The sequence below is a fragment of the Delphinapterus leucas genome, chromosome 5, assembly GCF_059928025.1.
Source record: "Delphinapterus leucas isolate spDelLeu-1000000601 "Yukka" chromosome 5, BTC_Dleu_Yukka2, whole genome shotgun sequence".
In the NCBI taxonomy this organism is placed as follows: Eukaryota; Metazoa; Chordata; class Mammalia; order Artiodactyla; family Monodontidae; genus Delphinapterus; species Delphinapterus leucas.
The window spans coordinates 33544559-33567234 of NC_143133.1; the positions used below are offsets into that span (position 1 = coordinate 33544559).

Genomic DNA, 22676 nt, shown 5'->3' on the forward strand with positions numbered 1-22676 from the left:
TAATGGAGTATAATCTGTAAAAATACTAAATCGCTATGCTGTACACCTAAAATTAGCATAATATTGTAAATCAACTATACTTCAATTAAAAAAAATCTTTACTCTAGCCATATTGGCATTTTAACACACACACAAAGAAAAAGTGTATCTTTTAGTCCCCCTTTCTCTTTGTTTCTCATCATTTGTCCTAAAATGTGTTGCTAAGTATGAAAATATTATGATTATATATGTTATTTAATCTCTCAGACTTCATGTTTTTCCATTTCTAAAGTAAGTGTGTTGAATTAAATGCTGGCTAAGATCTCCTCCAGGTCTAAAATTCTAAGTTAAAGATCAGTGTTTTCCAGAAGTGATTGGTCAGTAGAATCACCTGGAGGCCCTTACAAACATACAGGTTCCTAGATTCAACCTTCAGACATTCTGATTCATTCATTCATCAAATGATTACTGAGGGCCTTGCATGATATTCTGGATACACAGTGATGAATGAAACAGATATAGTCCCATTCTGCCCCAGCCTCTACAGAAGGACTGAGATTGAAATCAGTAATCTGTGTTTTAAAAATGCTCTCCAGGCAATTCTGACAAGTAGACAGTTTAGAGAAGCAATGTTTCAGACCAAATGCAAACAAGAGACATTTCTGAGGGACTGTTTTAATTTTTCTTGGGATGAACTCAAATCTACACTTTAGAAACACTTCTATTTTTCACTGAAAAAACCTTAAATAGCTTCTCTAAAACATGTGTGTGTGGGTGCCTGTGTATCTTACACTGAGACATAAATGTTAACAAGAAAACACACTTAACAGATGTAGTTATAGTATGCTAGTACTGGGTGAGGTTTTAGCAAATTAACATTGCTAGTTGGTACATTACTACAGACACCTGCACAATATAAAAGAAATTAGTATTTGATGTGGAATACTGAGAGTTAAAGTTCAGATAGCTTATGCAGATAAGTGAGTTATTCATTTTGAATTCTATTACTGACTTTGATTTGATCTTTGAGGAATCTTAATGCCTTAACTACTTTAATGTTCAACATTTGGAAACTTGCTAAAGTGTTTGACTTTATGACCAATGGATGCTGAGATTTACTAATAGACATTTTATGCTTGCTATGGTCACACAACTCTATTTTCCTTCAAATAATACCAGACTGAGAAGTTACCAAATTGAAATAAATGAAAGAATCCCTGTTTCTATGCTACCAAATTATAAACACAATGACGATTTGACCTAACTTCAGGAAGTGTAATTCTAGGAGGCCACCATGATAAATGGTTAACAAAGGAGCTATGAATAGCCAACCCTTAACTGTTTGATCTGTAAATTAGTCAGAGGCTTGATTCCCCCCCCACCCCCCCACCCCCACCCCCCCACCCCCCCACCCCCCACCCCCCCAACCCCCACCCCCCCACCCCCCCAACCCCCACCCCCCCACCCCCCCCCACCCGCCATGCACACCTACATTCCAATATGGCCAGTAAAAAAGAAAAAGATACTTTTCAAAGCGCTCCATGGCTATTCAGTGTAGTTTCTTTGTATCAATCAGGGTTGCAGCAGGTGGTTCAAATGAAGAGGTTTTACTGCAGGGACCACAAGCATGTGAAGGCCTGGGAAAGGGAATAATGAAGGGATGTGAAAAGCTAAAAGACCAGCAAAAGTGGGAAGCAGGTAAACGGCCTTCGGTGTAAAAAGACAAGAGGAGGAAACCATAGCCCAGACTGGAACCATGGAGGAAGAGGAAGGGCCCATCAAAAGGAGCTGTAGTCTTTAGGGCAGACAGAGTACTGGAGACCCCTCCCTGAAGCAGCAAGTAATACCCTTACCTCTCTCTCCCTTCCTTTCTACCTTCATAATTTCTGCGCATACTCCCCCAATGTCAGTTTCCTGGGGGCACTGGCAGAGCAGGAAGTGGTTAGGGGGTGTGTGGATGATATAAGGAAAACCCTCAGACTCTCTAAAAAGACAATTTATAGCGGGCGTTTAAAACCATGCTCCATGCTTTAGGCATAGACTATTTACTTTGTGGATCCGTGACTGTTTTTAAATCTAAACTCTGTTTTTGATTCTACTTTTTTATTTTCTATGTTTTTACTAAATTCTAGCTGTAAGAATTACATGTTTTTGTGCTGCCTCCTCCTCTCATTAGTTATTATGTTGTTAGTAGTAAATTGTAACCAAGGAGCCAAATCTAATACACAAAAGATATTTTGGATTAGCTGTAAAGTGCTCCTCTAATTTAGGAAGGGTAATCCAGAATTTTACTTTGCTAATTAAAATAATAGATTATATAAATACTGTATGCTAACACATATATATGGAATCTATAAAAAAAAAGAAATGGTTCTGAAGAACCTAGGGGAAAAGAAAAAAAAAGAAGAAAAAAAAAGAAAAAAATAGATTAAATCACAATTCAGTTTATGTGTGCATTCACTCTTATTACAGGCAGTTGGCTGGGCGGTTACAGAGCCTCTATCATTAGCGTGGGTGTGGGCCTGAGTCAACACACACAAAAGCTGTCTTCTTGAATGCTTGGGTAATTGAAAATGCCAAGACACGTTTTACAAATTCAGCAAGGAAAAGAGTAATCAAACCTGGAGGAAAAATTGGCTTTGAGATGCTGCAAGATGAAACAGCAACAGCTCAAATGTCGTTGCCTAGAGGACAACCAGAGTTAGGCTAGCTGCCACTCATGTGACTTCACAAAAGGTTACCCAGAAGGGACGGCACCCACTTCAGGAAGCGCAAACGTCCTTGCCAGGACCTGATGTTCTTGGAGTGCAGTGATATAAAAAGACCAAAGGCAACTTGATCCAGAGTGATAGATTGAACATCATATAAATGATTTGTACATTTAGAAAACAGAATACCTTTCCCAAGAAAAAGCTTGAAAAAGAGTGCATCGGAACACTAGTATCACAAAGAAAGATGCTGGTTACTAGTTTTAAAGGGTGATTTAACGTATTAGTGATTTTACAGTGGAAAAGCTAAAATTTCCAGTGTTTCATTTCTTTTTCTCACGTGTAGAAGTCACCAAAGGTGTAAGGTGGAGGTGGGCAGTAGGAAAGCCCATTCAATTCCATTCTATTTGCAAGTTACAATTTAAGGTAGATTTTGGCCATTTGTGTATTTGCACCTATTTTCAAGTAACCTCAGTAAACTTTATTTCACAGTAATTTTATTGTGAAATAATTACATTGTGAAAAGTCTAAGGCTTGATTCTAAGTTTGCAGCAAATATGTGTTTCCCCTTTCTTAAAACAATGCTTCCATCCTTCACTCCCCTCCACAAAGAACCAAATGGCTTCTCATTGCCAATAAGATTGTCACATGATAACGTATTTACAAATTAGTCTGTGGTTTGGTTCTCTTTACCTAAACCCACTTATAACCCTCCCACTCCACACACACACACACACACACACACACACACACACACACACACACGACCAAGTTTGTATTTTTTTTGGCATAAAGGTCTGTTCAGGGTCTAAAACAGACACAACTTGAAAATAACCTTCTCTCTTTTTTGAAAGCCTGAATTCATTGCTAAGGCAAAGCTATGTATCAAAGCCAAGGAGGGGAGAGAGAGGAATGACTTTGAGAAAGGCATTGGTGAGAGGAAAATTTTCCTCAGTGGAAAGTCAATGAGTTCTCTGAAGAGAGTAGCCCTGTACTCCACTCTCTAGAGGTGATCTGAGTTCAGAGGGAAGAGTTGTATAATGGACCTCAAGCATTGGGCTTCCCAGTAGAGCAACAAGTGAAGATTTTTCTCAATTTAAAACTAGCATTAAATTCCTTAACAACATGTCATAGACAACTTCTGATAATGTATGAAACTTTGGTTACGAGGGTGTGTGGTACACAGTCTTAGGAATCATACGCTCTTTCAAATCTTTACTTTTTCTTTTTGGTACGCGGGCCTCTCACTGCTGTGGCCCCTCCCGCTGCGGAGCACAGGCTCTGGACGCACAGGCTCAACGGCCGTGGCTCACTGGCCCAGCCGCTCCGCGGCATGTGGGATCTTCCCGGACCGGGGCACGAACCCGTGTCCCCTGCATCGGCAGGCGGACTCTCAACCACTGCGCCACCAGGGAAGCCCCAAATCTTTACTATTACTTGACAATAAATTATGTATCCTTAGTGAGCCTTAGTTCATGCTTCTGTAAAATGAGGGGTTAATACCCATCAGGCAAGGTCATGAAAACTAGACATTATGAACAATATGTGGCACATAATCAATAGAAATAAATGACTTAGACTTAACTCTGGAGAGTTATAAAATTCTCTTGCACACAAAATTCCCTTACCCAACAGTATTTACCAACTTCCTCATTCTTCCAAAAAACTCTTTGGGTCAGTTTTTTAATTATTATTGTGGTAAGAACACATAATGTGAAATCTACCCTTTTAACAAAATTTTAAGTGCACAATACAGTTTGTTAACCATAGGCACAGTATTGTACATTGTATTTTTTGTACATCGTATTTTTAGAACTCATTCATCTTGCCTAACTGAAACTTTATACCCATTGAACAGCATTGCCCCCGTCCCCAGCCCCGAGCAACCACCATCCTGTTCTGTTTCTGTGAGTTTGACTATTTTAGATAGCACGTATAAGTGGAATCATTCAGTATTTGTCCTTCTGTGACTGGCCTGTCTCCATTTAGCACAATGTCCTCAGGTTCATCCATGTTGTCACATATCACAGGTTTTCCATCTTTTTTAAGGCTGAATAATATCAATATCACATTTTCTTTACCCATTCATCTATTGATGGTCATTTAGGTTGTTTTCATAGCTTGGCTACTGTGAATAATACTGCAGTGGACATGGGAGTGCAGCTATCTCTTTGAGCAACTGATTTTATTTCTTTCAGGTATATACCCAGAAGTGGGATCGCTAGATCATATGGTAGTTCTATTTTAATTTTTTGAGGAACCTCTGTACTGATTCTGTAGGGGCTGGAGCATTTCACATTCCCACCAATATTGTACACGGGTTCCAGTTTCTCCCCATCCTTGCCAACATTTATCTTTTTTTTTTTTTTTTTGATAATAGCCATCCTAACAGGTCTAATGGTATTTCATTGTGTTGGGTCAGTTTTGTGAACTGCTTTTTCTTCTAGCCCATAAGCCTTCAAAAGAACAAATAAACAAAATAAACAAATAAACAGTATTCACCTAAAAGTTAGTTCTTAACACATTTTGGATCACAAGACCTCTTGGAGTATCTGATGAAAGACACAGGATTCTCTTACCAGTAAAATGCACACATACAATAAATAACACAAATTATTTCTTGAAATGATGGACCCCAGATACATATTTATGAAGGCCAGTTTAAGGTCACTTGCCTAGATTAAGTGATTCTCCAGCTTTTTCGACACCTAATGACTTAACTCAGGGATTAGCAAGTGTTTTCTGTGAAAAGCAGGAGGTTACATACTTTCACCTTTCACCTAGCCTCTATTGAAACTGCTCTGCATTTGCACTCAAAAATTGTTATAGAAAATACATAAACAAATGAGCATGACTGCTTTCCAATAAAATTTTATTTGCAAAAACAGGCTTTGGGCTGGTTTGGCTCTTGGGCTGTAGTCTGGCAATCCATGAATTAATTATTTCAAAGGATTGAATGGATTGCAGTAGTTAAGAACTGGGAAACTCCTGAATACACACATACACAGACACACTATAAAGGCCATACAAATCCACAGTAAGAGTAGCAGCAGCTATATATCCTTTCCTCTGGAATGCCTAAGATGGGATAAGATGATCTTCCCTCTCCTATCATATTTGATAACAATCTTTTAATTTGCATCTGATGGCAGCTGGTGTCTTCTTTCAGTTGTTTTGGAACATCACCAGAGCTATCCATTAGTGCTTATCAGTGACATAAGTCATAATATATTTAATTTCTGACTGGGGAGGTAGCAAACTCTCAGGATTTAGTACACATTTCTCAATACTTAATCCCACCTTGTCTTCTTAAGGACAAGAGGCCTCTTTAAGGAATCTGTTCAGGGTTCCATTCTATTGTCTATTATTACTGTTTCTAAAATTTGTTCTTGGAAACCACTCTTGATGACATTCACAGTAAAATCCTCCAAAAACTGTAGCAATGTGAGTATAAATTCTATACAGTAAATGTCTGTACATTTAAACACCATTGAAAGAAAAACTTGCAAGCATCTTGCTGATAGCTGCCAGCAAGTCTTCGTGAAGAATAAACATTGTCAGACTAACCTCATCTATTAGGATAAAAGTCCCAGGTAGATCAAGAAAAAGAGATAGTTCTAATTTATCTTGGCTCTCAGAAGGTTAGGTGATTCAGTTGTATGAGGCAATAAATTTAGAAAACGTGGTCTGCACAGCATAACTATTAGATGAGAATACAAATTGCTAGAGGGTCAAAAAATAATACAAGGTGTTTCAAAGTCAGGTAGGAGCCTAGATTTTTTTTTTTTAAAGTTTTATCACCAGCCTAGATAAAGAAATAAAAAAGTCAACCCGGACAGTGTCTTAGAAATAGGTAAGTGATTTAAGAAGAAATAGAAAATCTAAATATACCAATGATCACCAAAGACATTTAATAAGCAGCTTAAAATCTAATTCCTATTATCTTGTCCCCAAATATACTGCATGGTTTTACAGGCCAGTGAACGAAGCATTTGAGGAAGACAATCTCTAGGTTATAAAAACTGTACTAGAGAACAGAAACAATAATTTTCTTATCACTTAATGGTGCTAGAATAGCCTTGATCCTGATACCTAAACCAGATCAGGATAACATCAGAAAATGACAATCACATGACAATAATGCTTATGAACAAAGATGATAAAATTAAAAATAAAACATTAATAGCTAGAAAAAAACTTACCTTGAGCAATTTATGTTTTTCCCAAGAGTATAAGGACAGTTTAACATTAGACAATATATTAATGGAATTAGCCTCATTAAAATACTAGAAGGGGAAAAAGAGATGATCACCTCAGTGGATACAAAAAAAGCATTTGCTAAATCAGCAATCTATACATGATAAAGTGGGAATTGAAGGGAACTACCTTGTTCATATACACCAAGCTCAGAAGTAAGAAGGCTGGACATTGTTAAGATGTTAATTCTTCTCTACGCAATCTCTAAATCCAGTAAAGGCTTTTTCATAGAACTTGACAAGTAGATCTTAAATTCTAGATGGAAGAGAGCAAAAGGGCAGGAATAGCCAAGATTATTTTGAGGAAGAACAAAGGCAGGGCTTCTCCCTGCCAGACATCTAGACTTAGAAGGCTGCAGGTCATTAAGACAGTAATTAGCATTAATGATTCTATTCAGGTAGCTTCTGTAAAGCATCCAAGATTTACAGCCCAGGAGGAGGTGGAAATTGAGCTAGGTTTGGAAGGGAGCCTTAGGAATATTGAAAGACTTAGCCCTAAGACTCAAAAGGTAAAATTAGGACGGTTCATTCTGATGATAATTCTAACAATGCTACATAAGCAATAATAAACAGGTAAAAATAATACTTTTCAAGTCTCTTCAAATTTAAAACAAAGAAAGTTAGTTCATAGCTCCCACTCCTTTCCACTGACATAAGCACCTGAGATGCCTTTTAAATGTAGCACGAAGAATGTGGTTAAAACAGAATTTCCTTGAGGTGAGATATGGAAAATATACTAAAGATTTATGGAGAAAGAAGCTAAAATCTCCTGCTGGGGGTTTCTTCAAAAATCAGATTGACTTTAGTCTGTCGGGAAATTTGGGTGCTCAATTTACTAAAGGTGTTGAAATTCATGTTTTGCTACATCAACTATTTCTAGTTGTGTAATTCTGGGAATAACGTGAAGATGCTCTCTTATGGGGAGATTGAGGAGGGAATTGAGCTGTATTAATTTATATGCATTGTTTCCTCTCTCCCCATGAACTTCTTTCACTTCCCCAAATACACACACAGATGCTTTCCCAAAGTAATTATCTGCTCTCAATTCAGCAGCAAACGTGCCTCCAAGTACTCAGTTAAAAATCCAATTAAAGAGTATCATTGTCATCCCTGCATTGTGGAAGTTCTAAACTCAAAATATAATAAAGGAAGAACAGTCGCCATTTACCTAGGAATGTACTTATGTTTTTAGTCTCATTAAATTCAAAGTAAACTGTGGGATGATCTATGAAGGATCTAATAGAAACAATAGACAGGTTTGAAACAAAGAAATGAGTCAGATGATCATTTAAAATTTGCAGTGAAAGTAAATTTGGTTATACAGAAAAGTCACCTTTATTACTATTATATATAGTCAATGCCTAGTTGGTTATGTGTATAGACCATGGTCTTAACTGTGTATGGTAAATTTTTACCCTTATGCTGTGTTTCCTTGCCTATCCAAGAAGTTCTAGCTCACTTTTCTTAATTACTGAGAACTTCGTAAGGGATAACTTTGTCGTTCTCAACAAAATATGTGGTGCATTCCAAAATTACACTGGGATATCTATTATTTTCAGATAATTGAGCGAGCTATTCTGTGCAAAGGAGGAAGCATCATACAAGGAAAGTAGTCTGTGAGACTCCCAGGCTGTGCATACGCATACGGTCCGCTTCTGACTGAAAGGCAGTCAGATGGTGAGAATTGATCAGTAACTGAGCCCAGTCATCAGACATGTGAAGAGCAAGCATCTCTTTTCTCACTGAAGCAGCCCCAGTGACCGAGAAATGGCCTCTCCCTACAGATTACACATTCCACGGTTTTATTTCTTTAATGGTCGTTCAGTAACACTCATTTAACAGATATTTACTAATCACTTCGAGTGAGCCCTGCTCTATGCTGGGACAGGTTTATAACGGTAAACATCCAACTGACATTTGTTGAGAAACTTTTCTTCTCACTTTAGCTTAAGCATATTCCCTTTTGCCTTTTCCTCCTTGGACAGCGAAAATAATTTACCAGTAGTTTCTGCATAAAAGCTATTCAGATGACATAGGCAATAACTGTCACTGCTAATTCTTCTTTACACTGGATTTGCTAAATGTGTTTGAAGAACAATAAACAAAATAAAAACAACATAAACCCAAACAATAAGAAAAGCCCACACGCCTGATGCTTGGATGTATGTCTACAGATGGGAAAGGAAAACCTCATATGCATTTTCACCCCATATGGAAGGTGTTAAATATATAGTATTCATTTTATAAACATTCACTGAGTTCCTACTATGTGCCTGACACTGGACTAAGTACTGAAAGTATAATGGTAGATAAAACAGACTGCTTGGAGCTTAAATTCTATGGAGGGACAAATAATAAATGTACACAGAGGTATGGTGGGGAGATAGCAAGTAACCGGGAGAGGCCACTTTAGTTAGGCAGAAAGCTTCCTTCTAGAAGGTGACAGCAGCTAACACAGTATCTGACTCACATTACGGAAACGTTCAGGATGCTTTAGATCAGTCATCCAGTAAATATTCTCCTCTGTTTGCTGTTGAACTTTGTTTTCTTGCTCGATTATAAATGTTGTTATTCAGGTCAGATAAACTAGACCTACAAGCAAACAAACAAATACAAATGAACAAAACCTGGCTTCTTTAGAGAGCTATGAAAAAGGAATCCTGCAAAAGCAAATAATGATTCTTTTATTGTAAATATTGAAAAAAGATTCTAATATTTGGCTAATTCTTTCGGGCAGAACATTGAATTCTGTTACATTTTTGCTTCCTTTAGATCAGTTATAATGTTATTTGGGGTCACGGATCCTTTTGAGAATCTAATTAAGACTATGGCCCCTCTCTCTAGGAAAATGCATGTCTATTTGAACCATAGGGTACAATTTCAGGAGAGAGACATTCTCTGTCTCAGGTCACAAACCCTTGAAATTATTACCAAACATAAACATTTGACATTGCTAGATGTCAAAATGTCTTATAAAGCTGCAATAATTTAGTGAGTATGATTCTGGTACAAGAATTCAATAGAAAAGAATAAAAGTGAAGAAAGTCCAGTGCATACTTAGTATTTTAAAGGCATCTGGAATCAATGGAAAAAGTTAGATTTTTATAGTAGTATGGTGAAAAGTAACTAATAACATGAAAACAAATATTAGATTTCTACCTCAAACCACCCACTGAAAGGAATTCTTGCTGAGTAAAAGATTTAAATGTAAAAACTAAAATTATTAAAGAATTAGAATACCAAAAATATAGGTGAGTATTTTTTTATCACTGGGTGGGAAAAATCTTTCTAAGCAGAGATCACAAGAAAAAGAGTGACATATATGATGAAATGTGTATTTTAAATTTTATAACAGCAAAACAAAAACAGACACAACACCTTCCCCCATAAAGGCCAATTTAAATTGTAATGTAATTAACAAAAGTCTTTAACCCATAAATAAACCTTTAGTGTAAATCAACTATACTCCAATAAAAATTTAAAAAATAAAACAACTGAGAAATATATATATATATATTTTAAAAACCCTTTACTAATCCTTATATAAAAAATGAAAGTACCAGATGAAAAATGAGCCAGAAATATGTACACAATACTTGACCTCAAAGCAAGAGGTCAATATACGTTGATTAAATGAACAAATTGATGAATTGGCAGAATGTATGTGGCCAATAAACATATGAAAAATATGCAATTATATGAATAATTTCAAGAATGAATATCAAAACAAAATAGGATTTTTGACCATCAAATTGGCCAAGATTAAAACAAAATTCTGATAATGCCTGTGTTGGTTAAGAGTACAGGGATATAAACAATCATACATTCCTAGGCATGTAAACTCATACCTTCCTGAAGGAATATTTGGCATTATAGATCAAGCACTTTAACACAGGAGGCAGAATTTGCAAATTTGAAACTCCATTTAGTAGAAGTTTCTCCAACCTTCTATAACAATAAAAACAACCCCTTTGAGCGTCTTCTGGAAAATTCCTTTCTGAAAGTAAGTATGAAAAGTCCACAGAGCAATGTCAGAAAAGCTTGTGGCACATACATGCCTTTTCTCTCTTTGATGGATCCAGTAAAATGCCCTACACCAAGGCAATAGCATTCAGAATCTGTTTCTAAACTGGAAGATACAATGGCCTTTTCTTTCTGTTTTCTTCTTCCTTCTTTTCTTCTCTTTCTCCTTCAACTATATTGTTAGTGGTACATTATTGTTTGCAATTATCTGCAACCCGCCTCCCCCCACGCCCCCCACCAAGGTTATATACACATCCCCGCCCTGTTAAACTCAGGAGTAGCTATGTAATTGGCTTTTGTCAACAAAATAAGGGAAGTGCAGTATAACGGATCTGAGCAGAATCTTCAGTAGCCAGCTGATAGTTTGCCATGCCTATTTTTCCTTTGCCATGAGACAAGCTACGTTCCTAGTAGAGGCTGCCTGGTCAGATGTGAAGATAATGTAGAATCAGCGCTAACGTGGATATGTAGTGTGAGCAAAAAATACATCTTTCTTGTGTAGAACTTCAAAAGGTACAGGGACTTAGTTAGTATAGGCTGTTTCAGCCGATCCTAAGAGGATTGTGGAGGAGCCTGAATTTGAATATTATCTCTGCCATTCACTGGTTAAGTTCAAATCTGGGTCTGCTCTTACTATGAAACGTTGGCCTTAGTTCTGTAAAATGAGATTACTAATGGTGTCTAGCTTTTAGGGTCATTATGAGGATTAAATAACTTAAAAAAAAGAATAAATAAGTTATTATTTGTAAAGAACAGTACCTAGCAAATACTAAATACAGTATTAGTGTTTGTTAAATAAATCCGTGTATGTGTGTGTGTGTGTGCGCGCGCACGTGTGCAGAACAAAGTCTAGGAAGGAATACAACACAGTATTAAGTTACTTTAAAATGTTTCCTCTTTTTGTTTAGCCACATCTAGGTTTTCCTCAACAGGCATGTATTTCTGGTGTAATCTAAAAACCTATTCAAAAACTCCTAACTACTTTGCATTGAGAGTCTGTTTTCAAAAATTTGTACTTTAAACAAAATGTATGCCTTAGTACAATTCCCTGACTTCCACAGGAACATAGCTCTAATTATACTATGAAAGTCAATAGAAAAACAGGTGTCAGTATGTGGAAGTTCTATTAACAGCAATTTTCTGGAACCACAGAGCTGGCAACACTTGTAGCCAAAATCTTGAGAATGAGGTAAAATATTTAACTGTTGTTATGCACATTTTACTTTGCATGCATGCTCTGAAAATATTTTGTTTTCTAATATGACTGAAATTTGTCTCCTTAAATAAGATAAAGTTGTCCCCTGCTTCTTTGGGCCAGGCTCAAAAGTCAATGAACGATAAGCTCTGGCTTCTAATATTACAACCATGGGGGAGACAAATCATTGAGGAGCAGCGCTGCTTTTGATGGACAAGGGTAGGGGTGAGACCAGGTCACTTTCTGGTATTGTTGTCACTGCAACAACCTTGCTGCCTGTATCCAACCCCTTTTATTTGCTCTGGCTGAGAAGAAGCCTTGGCAAGGATTTACTCAGAAAAAATCAAGAGCAATTGTTAATACCCATGTCTAGAACTGGCCACAGCCAACACAGCTGAAGAATTCCATGCCTGAGAACAAGGGTGGGAGAACAGTGGGATCACTTCCTTTTTTATTCTCCATATTCATCATATGGGCTTTTTTTTTTTTGTGCGTGGGGAAGGGGTGCTTTGAGTCACTTGGGGAGGATGGAGAAGACTCCTCTGGATGGTGCACATTCTATAACAGGTACCTAACTCCAGGGAAGTTAGGAAAGGCGTCCCTCAGGAGGTTGAGTTTAAGAACAGAAGGATGAATGAGATTATGTTAGTGGGAGGGGTAAAAGAGGCTATTCTGGGTAGTGGGAACAGCATGCAAAAACTCAAGGTAACAGCCTCAGAACTATCAAAGAATAATAAATAAAACATCTACTCTAAAAATTACAAAATATTGCTGAGATTAATTAAAGGAGATCTAAATGCATGGAAAGGTACATTACGTTCATGGATTGTAAGACTCAATATTGTTAACGTGTCCATTTCCCCTAAACTGATCTAAAGATTCCAGGCAATACCAAAAATCTCAGCAGCCTTTTTGTTTTTAAAAGAAACTGATAAGCCAATTAAAAAATTTATATGGAAAAACAATGGATTTAGAACAGCCAAAATAATCTGCAAAATAAAAAGTGAAATTGGAAGACAAACTACCTAATTTCAAGACTTACTATAAAGCTCCAATAATCAAACAGATGAATGGAACAGACCAGAGAATTCAGAAATAGACTCATACATATACATCTATCGTTTTTCAACTGAGAATTCAGTTGAAAGTCAATTCAATGAGGAGGAAAGTTTTTTAAACAAATGGCACTGAAACAACTGTATATTCCTCAAAACTTACCTCTATAAGTGAATATTGATTTGAGATGAATCATAGACCTAAATGTAAAAAGCTAGAACCATAACGTTTCTATAAGAACATAGGAAGAATTTTTATAATCTTAGGGTAGGTAAAGATTTATTAGAGAGGACACAGAAAATATTAACCATAAAAGAAAAATATAAATTAGGCTTATTAAAAATTGAAACATTCATTATAAAAATGAGTAAGCAAGCCACAGACTGGGAAAAATAGTCTCAATACATTTATATGACATTGGACTCATATCCAGAATATATAATCAACAATAAAAAACCCCAAATTACCTAATTTTAAAAATGAGCAAAAGACTTGAGTAGACACTTTATAAATATGCTTAACATACTAGTTATCAGAGAAATGAAAATTAAAACCACAATGAGATACCATTTCACATCCACCAGAATGGTAAAAATTTAAAAAACTGACATCAAATGTTGGTGAGGATTTAGAGAACTAGACCCTTTATACGTTGCTGGTGGGAATATAAAATGGTACAACAACTTTGGAAAATTGTTTGGCAACTGACATTCATTTCTTCAATGACCCAGCAATTCTACTACTGGGTATTTATCCAAGAGAAATGAAAATATATGTCTACAAAAAGACTTGTACAATGTACAAAGACTTGTACATTCATAGACCTTATTCTTAATATCCTCAAAGTGAAAACAATCCAAATAAATACCAATAGGAGAATGGATAAACACATTTTGATATATTTATATAATGAAATACTACTTAGGAATAAGAAGAAAGCATTGAGACACACAACAAAGTGGATATTTCTCAAAAAATACCATGTTGAGCAAAAGAAGCCAGACACAAAAGACTACATACTAAATGACTTCATGTATGTGAAGGACAAAAATAGGCAAAACAAATGTAGGGTGATAGAAATCAGAGAGTGGTTGCCTTTGGGGTGGGGGAAATTGAACTGAAAGAACATGAGAGAATTTTCTGGACTGACAGAAATATTGTATATCTTATTTCTGGTGGTGGTTGCACGAGTATATATGGTTGTCAAAACTTCTCAAACTGAACACTTAAAATCTGCTATTTTATTGGCTGTAAATTTTTCCTCAATTGAAAAAGAAAGCCCTGGTTAAAAGAGCATGGTGTGTTTATACGTGCAAATGACTAAGATACTCATGGCTGATGGTTAATTCTTTTCTTTAATTTTATCCCAGAAAGCAAGAGTTCAAACCCCCGTCCCCTTTATAAATTATTCCTGTATTTTAATCCACAGTGATGAAAGAGTTATTTATTAAAGCCCTTTCTCCTCATGATATGTGTCATACGGGGGGTTGAAAACATCAAAATTGATGAAATAAATCTCAGCTCAAGTGGAATAACCCAGGACACGTAAAAAATAATTAGCAGCATGTGAGAAAAGACCTGCCATCTGGTTTTAAAAACTTTGGCTGGTGGAATAAGAACAATTTGGGTGGAGAGAACTACTCAAATAAGCTTCCATACTCAACTCCTTCCACCTGCAATTTATACTCAGTATGTTTTACCAAAAAAATAAAAATAAAAAATGATTGGTATCCGAAAAACAAATCCTGTGACCATACATTATATTATGATGTAAAGAACTTAACTAATTCATGAATCTTTCTCTTGTACATAATTTACTTTTACAGGCAAGGCACTGTGTCTATTGCAACTCATCTTTGTATCCTTAGATGAATCTAGGTCAGGATCTTGAAAATAATGGATCTGCAACAATTATTTATTGACTTGAATTAATAAATCAATGTATTTACTGCTTAGTTAGAATTTAGGTCCAAATTACATGTTCCTGTAATGGGAAATTTACTGAAATTGTTTAATGCCTTCATATAAGATGTTTGAACCAGCAATGATCTTATTTGGTAATTTATGAGAAATATGTTTAAAGGAGTATATGAAATGATATATAAGTCCAACTCACCCTGGCTTAAAAATATAAGCACACTGTAACTATCTGACTAGATTTTTGAAAAAATTATTTAAAAAGTACAATTGTTAAAAATATAAAAAACAAACAAACAAACCCCACTGAGTCTAGTTTTGGTCTCCACTTGAATCTCTAAATGATTTTAAGGCCGCAAGTACATTCTTTTGAACTGAACCCCACACTGGCAAGATCAGAAAAGCTGTGAACTGAGAAAGAAATCACTATTCCAGTAATGGAAACTCCTCTTGTGAGTATCACTCTGCTGGCAGCTGAGACTTCAGGGGATTCTCACTATGAAAACCAGCAGTCCTTTAATCACAATTACAAGAGCATTTGTGATGCTTTGCAGGCAGCCTTCCTCCAAGACTTTCCTGCTGTGTTCTTCCCTGAGCACAATAGGTTCAAGATGGCTAATGCTGTTTCCTAGTTATGCCAAGACCCTCCTGGATGCCACTGGGCTTTCATCACAGAGATGGATGGCAAAACATCAAACGTGGAATATCTCATTCTAAATGGGGACTCCCACAATCATGTTATTTTTGGGAGAGCAGCTCTCTGGCTCCATGGACATCACTTGAATGGAGTAGCCACGTTCTTCTGCAGCTCTTGCTCGATCCAGATCCACCAGGAACATGCACTGTTTTCCTGAAATACAGTAAAATGGTAACATGAGACACTCTTCAGCTAACAGTGCAGCTTCAATTTGTTTAAGGGACTCTCTACAATGACAAAATCTACGAGTACTACGCAAAATGATGTTTGCCCCCAAGTTCTGTTCCGTCTCTTTCAATTTAATTCTTGATCAGTATGGACAGAAGACAATTACAAATATAGGACATTTCACAGATTTGTTTCTGCTAGTAATTTAAAGAATGTTAACCTTTTAAAATGTATTTATAAATAAATCTCAAATAAAAATTACAGATTCCATTTCCCGCTTTGGTTAAAAATCCATTTTAACACCTTTCCTCTTCATGCCCTATGAAGATACATTATCTGCAATATTGTAAAAGAAAAAAAAAAAATCTGTCTTTAAGAATATCTAAAATAACATCCAGACAAAGGGATACCTGAAAGACATATTACATTTTGCACATGGAGTTTTTAGGACAATGAAGAAATAACAGAAAAATATTTGAGAAAATTCTCAACTGTGTGCTGATTATTTCAGGTGGATGTGTAATGTTGAGTGTAATATAATCTTAATTTAATAGAGCTCCTGTACCCTTATGAAATAGCGGTAATTCAATTTTCTTTCTAATCTTGGAAAACAAAAGAGGAAACTTGACTGGCAAGCAAAGCAGTTATTTTGTGTCCTTTGGCAAATGCAAACTTCTAATTCAAAGTAGCTAAGGAAAAAAAACTGATTTGGGGTTGAATACATTCAAAGCTAAGGTTTACTTTTACACTTTCAATTTCTTTAAATTCAATATATAAACGTTTTCATCTTCTTGGAAAAAGGTTACTGACTATGCAGAACTTCATTCGTTCCATTTTTTCCTCAATAATTACAATAATTCCTATACATTATTTTAAAATGATTTATTTGAATGACAGCAGAAATTGCTAAGCTAGAACAGCTTTAAAAGTAAAGACGTAACTGAAATAGAAAAGTTCTTCTGTGGAAGACAGATGAATCCTCCCACAAAAACAGTGGAAGGTGAAATCAGTAGGTAAGAAATTGACAACGAAAGATTCAGATTTAAAATATGTCGTATGGGCTTCCCTGGTGGCGCAGTGGTTGAGAGTCCGCCTGCCGAAGCAGGGGACGCGGGTTTGTGCCCTGGTCCGGCAAGATCCCACATGCCGCGGAGCGGCTGGGCCCGTGAGCCATGGCCGCTGAGCCTGCGCGTCCGGAGCCTGTGCTCCGCAACGGGAGAGGCCACAACAATGAGAGGCCCGCGTACCGCAAAAAAAAAAAAAAAACCAAAAAAAACGTTGTACATTTCCCCTAAAAGGCCCCATGCCAAAAAGGATGAACTGCGATAGAAACGATATAAAAAGAGATGTCTAGGATTCTATTTAGGCTAAATGGCCCCCTCTTCATCAACAGCTGCATGGCTGACATTCTTTTTTTCCTTAAAATACTGTTCCTCCTTTAAGATCTGTAAATGCTCCCCCCTCCACCCCACCTACCTTTCAATTTAAAATGAAACATTCTCTGTCAGAATGGGATGCTCTACATTCCTTCAGTACCCACTCTGGGTTTACACTGCAGCTCATTTACCCTTGGCTTTGACCCCAGTCCAGTTAATTTTTCCTTTTGCATTACGTAGAAGAGTCTCATGTTTTTACATGTTGAAGAAGTGTCTTCACAACTGAAAGTCAGTTGTTGGTAGTCTACCTTTCGGGGTCTGGGAAGCTTCCTAAAATGTTCACAGAACAAAAGTATGGTTCAAAGAATAGATGTAGACATTTCATGGGGTCTGTGACTTTGAACCTGACTTTCCCTCCCTTCATGCCAGCGATCTTGCCAAATGGTCCTCCTCCTCCACTCTAGCAATTTCCCTCCCAGCCACTCCCTTCTGGTTTGATGCCTAAACATCAACATATACACCCCCATCCATCACACCAATTATGCCTTCATTGACTCTAGTGGAGCTGTAGCAAATGTAACTTGATATATATAAATATATATATATACACACACACACACACACACACATATGTAAATTATACCTCTCTCTATATATAGATTCAACTGTGCATTCAACTACTCAAAATGTTGGGAATGGGAAAAAGAGGAGGAAGAGGGAAAGAGAATGAAAGAGGTTGCATGCAGGAAAGAGCAAGCTTCTTCCATATGTTTATGCTCCAGGGTGTAGAAAAAGAAGGAAATCACTTGTTCCTTCAGACTCACGTCTCAAATGCCTCTCCAACTGTGATTATCTTGCTATGCTGACCTTGAGTTTACAGTTTAAAGATAACTATTTCTCATGCAACATGGTCCCTGAATGCAAGCTAATTACTACACCTGGTGCTGAGCCAAAGAAACAGCAATCTGTTTTCTGCTATATCATGATGGTCTCCAATGCAGGGCTTTTCTGAATAATTTTTAAGATTAGTTTTGACTTTATTTAATCATGTTAAGCCCTAATTTTGGAACCTAACCTTCCAGTGATGTGACTCTATCACTGGGGGTCATTGCAAAAATGGAGCTTTATGTCTGGAATCAAATAATTAGGGTTTACAGTATGGCTTCACCATCCACCAGCTGAAGGATCCTGGCCAAGCTCTCCCATCCATAAAATGTAAACAACAGCACATACTCCATAATTATTTTTATAAGAATTTATTGAGATCATGGGTGGAGGACATTTAGCTCAGAGCTTAAACGTGCAATAGCTGTTAGCTGCTATTATCCTTCCAAATGTGATTACTTTTTCTAAAGCAAAGTCTTGGATAAATTCATTACTTAAACTTGAAATGCTATTTTTCTTCCAAGTTAGGTAATGTTTAATATTACAAATGTCAAATAAATTGGTCTATGATTAATAATATACGAGTATACTTTTTTCTGAAAAGAAAACATTATCATCCTTGTTTATAGATTTTGTAATATATCAATTTTGGCATGCATAGCTGATTTTTCCATCTTTAATATTTTCTTCTATGGCTTTTGATAGATTCTTCAGTTTGTTTGTAACAATAAGATTTAACATAATAATTCTATTCAATGTACAAACACTGAAGATACATTGGAAAGTATTAATGTTGACAAAAATGGGACAAAATATTGTTATAGTTAGAGCCCTTTTCAAGACAGATTTTTTTTTTCTGGGAAAAACAAACTTTAGTGCCTTGTTGATAAATGGACAAAATAGGGGTTCCCTATTTTCCCGTATAGAGTTGGTCCATTGATTCCTAGGCATCTTGTACGTAATCTACTCAACAGCTGCTCTGTGAAAACACATACCTATGAGCCTTCGTTGGGGTGGAAGCTGGACAGCTGTCTGATCTGCAAATCTGCATAGAATCATGTGTTCCTAAAAGAAAAAGCAATAGACTGTAGCTTTATTTTAATCTGCTTCAAAATTAAAAAACAAAAAATGAACTACTTTTTCTGGAACTCTACATTGTTTAATTGCATAAAGTGCTGCACAAATAGTATTTTTGAAAGAAGCACATTTTCAGAAAATGGTACTCAATAACTTTTTCTCCCTTCAAGTAGACTGTTCTTCAGATATAGTTCTTAAGAACAGATGCATGGAAGGGCCTCAGGGCTCCTTACCCAGCTGCTTTTAGCCAAAATATGCTTACAATTTTGTGGTTATAATGTGTTAAACTAAAAGACCTAAAAGTCACTTATATTCTCCTTTGAATAAAATTTGAGTCTCAGGAACATGGCTCCAAGAAGACATTCTAAGTGGCTTTGCCTCTACTACGAGAAGGAAAGGAAGTACTATAGAAGATCACTACTGTGGCCTCTGCAGTTCTCCCACATCCCCAGCAGGGTGCTGGCTCCTCTTCTGCTTGGCTGGACCCTTCCATTCCCTCCATCCCTTCAGAGGAGAGAAGGCTGGCCCACTCCCTCCTCCCACTCCAGAAGGCTGCAGGAGGTGCATTATTTGTGCTTTAAGACAGACTGTAAAGGGGACTGGAGAGAATGGGAGGGAGATTATTGCTTCTGCTTAACAATTTTAGGAAAGATTAATTTAATGAAAAGAACAAGCCTTTAAAGGGACAGAGAGGTGATGAGTCTGCACTGCACTCTTATATCTATCTGCAAGTAGCCCAAGGTGAGTGATTACTCAGAGTTGAGATGACTGCACTGCTCCCGTGACAACTGTTCATTCAAAACAGCTGTAGTAAAAAAAAAAAAAAAAAAAAAAAAACAGCTGTAGTTTCCAAGTGTGTAAATGATCTCACCTGTCAGCTTAGCAAACAGTGTTGAACTCAGATCAATCATTTGTCTCCTTAGTCTTTTGTACATTCAATTTGAGGCTTACATCTTTTAAAAAGGTTATAATGATTACCTTATTAAATAAGTGATTTGCAGTGTTGGTTCTTTTTGAAGGGTTATTTTTGTCTCAACTTTTAAGTTTATTCTGATTACCTTATTAAATAAGTGATTGTGTGATGTTGGTTCTTTTAGAAGGGTTACTTTTGTCTCAACTCTAAAAAAAAAAAACTTCTTTAATGGCCACTATAAAATTTAGTGGCAATGGGTAGGATACTAATAAAATGATTCAAATGAATAACATTTACTAAGCTCCCATGAACTGGCATAAAGAGACTGAAGAATTTAGAATTATATAATTTGAAGAAAAGCATGCTCTTTGTCCTCATGTTTGTAAATTAAGGTTCACTTTAAGTAAAGGTAATGTCAAGGCAATCACAACCTCAGATGAGGTTTGTTTCCCTTGTCCTGATAAGTCTCATCATATTTTATTGGAATTATTTGTGTATGTGTTCTCCCCAGTAGAAGTTAAATTCTGAAAGGGGAAAGCACATAGTAGGTACTCAGTAAAGGCTTGCTGCCTAAATTGAACTATGGAGGAAAATACTTCCAAGGTGACTCTCAAGATATCCGGGCACTAGGTTCATTTAGTTCTGCCTGCCAGTCCACCCACCATGGTTAAGAAATACTGAGATACCATCTTGCAATAGCATCCGAGAGGTTAAGACTTCTCTGTAGAGCATTTACACCTAAGACACTCAAAGGGCGGGTAGTCAAGCAGCTCTGGGGGTGTGGGAGAAAGAGGAGATAAAGATGAACTGAGGTACCAGGGAGTTTTATGCTCTCTGAAAGAGCCTGGGTGTCCCATCTCTCCCAACTCTAGAAAGTTTACATTTTTTCCCCAGCCAGTGAGGCTGTGGCAGCCTACCTCCTCACTGCCCTAGGTTTTTCCCATATACCCTCTTAAGAGTTTGCTTTACCCAGCATCACTCAAGTACGGATTAAAAACAAAGGTCTAGTTTTTGGTTATTTATTTTTTGCTCAGACTGGTGACTCAAAACTATGTAATGTTCTGACTACCGCTGGAAGACAATTCTCTGTGGGTCTCAAAACTATGTATTGTTCTGACTACCGCTGGAAGACAATTCTCTGTGGGTCTCAAAACTATGTAATGTTCTGACTACCGCTGGAAGACAATTCTCTGCGGGTCTCTTGTGTTTCTTCACATCTTATAAGCAGAGGCACTGTCTCTGTTCCAGACCAGGGGCTGGCAACCCAAATCTAGCCTATGAACTGTTTTTGTATGGCTTGAAAGTTAAGAATGGCTTTTACATTTTTGAAGGGTTGTAAACCAATAAAAACAATGACAAGGACAATGTAGAGTATGTGGGAGATTTGCAAGTGGCTAGCAAAGCCTAAACTATTTACTATCTTACCTTTTACAGAAAAATTCACCTCTGTTCCAGATTATCTTTTCAAAGACATTTGTATAGTGAATGGCCTTGGAAGCTATACAGTGTTTCCCTCTAGAGAAAAGGGGAGGCATGCTTACTTAAAGACTACATCGTAAAACATCTGAGTTTCCTAAACTCAGGTTTCCTCCCCTATAATGCAACTCACTGTATATATGTAGGTGTCCGCTAGCCCTGTTTGTGCTGCCCTGTGGGAACTGGGCCTCAGAGAGTCAGTGTAAAAATGATGATAGTCTGGCTACTCCTACTGCTGTGAGCAATTCTATCCCTTGTCTCTGACTCGGGAGTTTCCTATCTTCTGCCAGCATCCATGAAACTGTGGCAGGCTAACTTGTTAGCTGGTGAGTCGGGTAAACTCTCGGACCTTTCATAAATCTTGTCAACTACTTGAAGATTAATCTTGATTTGCCAACAAGAAAAAAAATCCGTATTAGATGTTCATGAGTAATTCAAGTATAACTATAGATTATATACTCCATTACAAATTTGAGAAGGAAAATAAAGAAGCAATGAAAACTATGTGAGGAAAACATCTAGATCTTTTTAAAGTTACCTTGTATGATAAAGTTTTCTTGAATTGTTCACTGAAATAGAAAAGAGAAAAGAATTACTCATTTTAAATACCAAAGATTAAGAGTAGAAATAGTCTTGAAGAAATTAAATTATAAACAAAAATATGTATTTTATCTGAAGAGTATATAATACTGTCCTGAACTAAAAACTACGCCAGTTTGAAATATCTTTATAAAAAGACAAAAGTATACCATCGGTATGTAATGAATTTTAAAGAATTTCTTTCAAAGATTGTTTACACTATTAGAGAAGTATAACTTTTTTCTCTTCCCCACATGGGTGCACACAGATTCAGGCACTTTAAAAATGTAGGTTTTATTGTTATTCAGGTGCGGTGAGGCCAACAAATCAGGAGAGGACTGCCACTGAAAAGAAAGTTTGTTATTCAGAGT

General features: G+C 36.7%; 1 protein-coding gene across 1 annotated transcript in view; it reads right to left on the reverse strand.

Moving 5' to 3' along the window:
- Positions 1-14262: 14262 nt before the first annotated feature.
- GSTCD (glutathione S-transferase C-terminal domain containing) overlaps positions 14263-22676 on the reverse strand; it is a 132080-nt gene continuing 123666 nt past the window's right edge. Inside the window, exons 10-12 of the mRNA XM_022567073.3 lie at positions 22265-22295; positions 19256-19325; positions 14263-15984 (exon numbers count right to left, since the gene is read on the reverse strand). Of these exons, the coding sequence (XP_022422781.1) occupies positions 15848-15984; positions 19256-19325; positions 22265-22295 (238 nt within the window). The 3' untranslated portion in view covers positions 14263-15847. The remainder of the gene's footprint in view (positions 15985-19255; positions 19326-22264; positions 22296-22676) is intronic.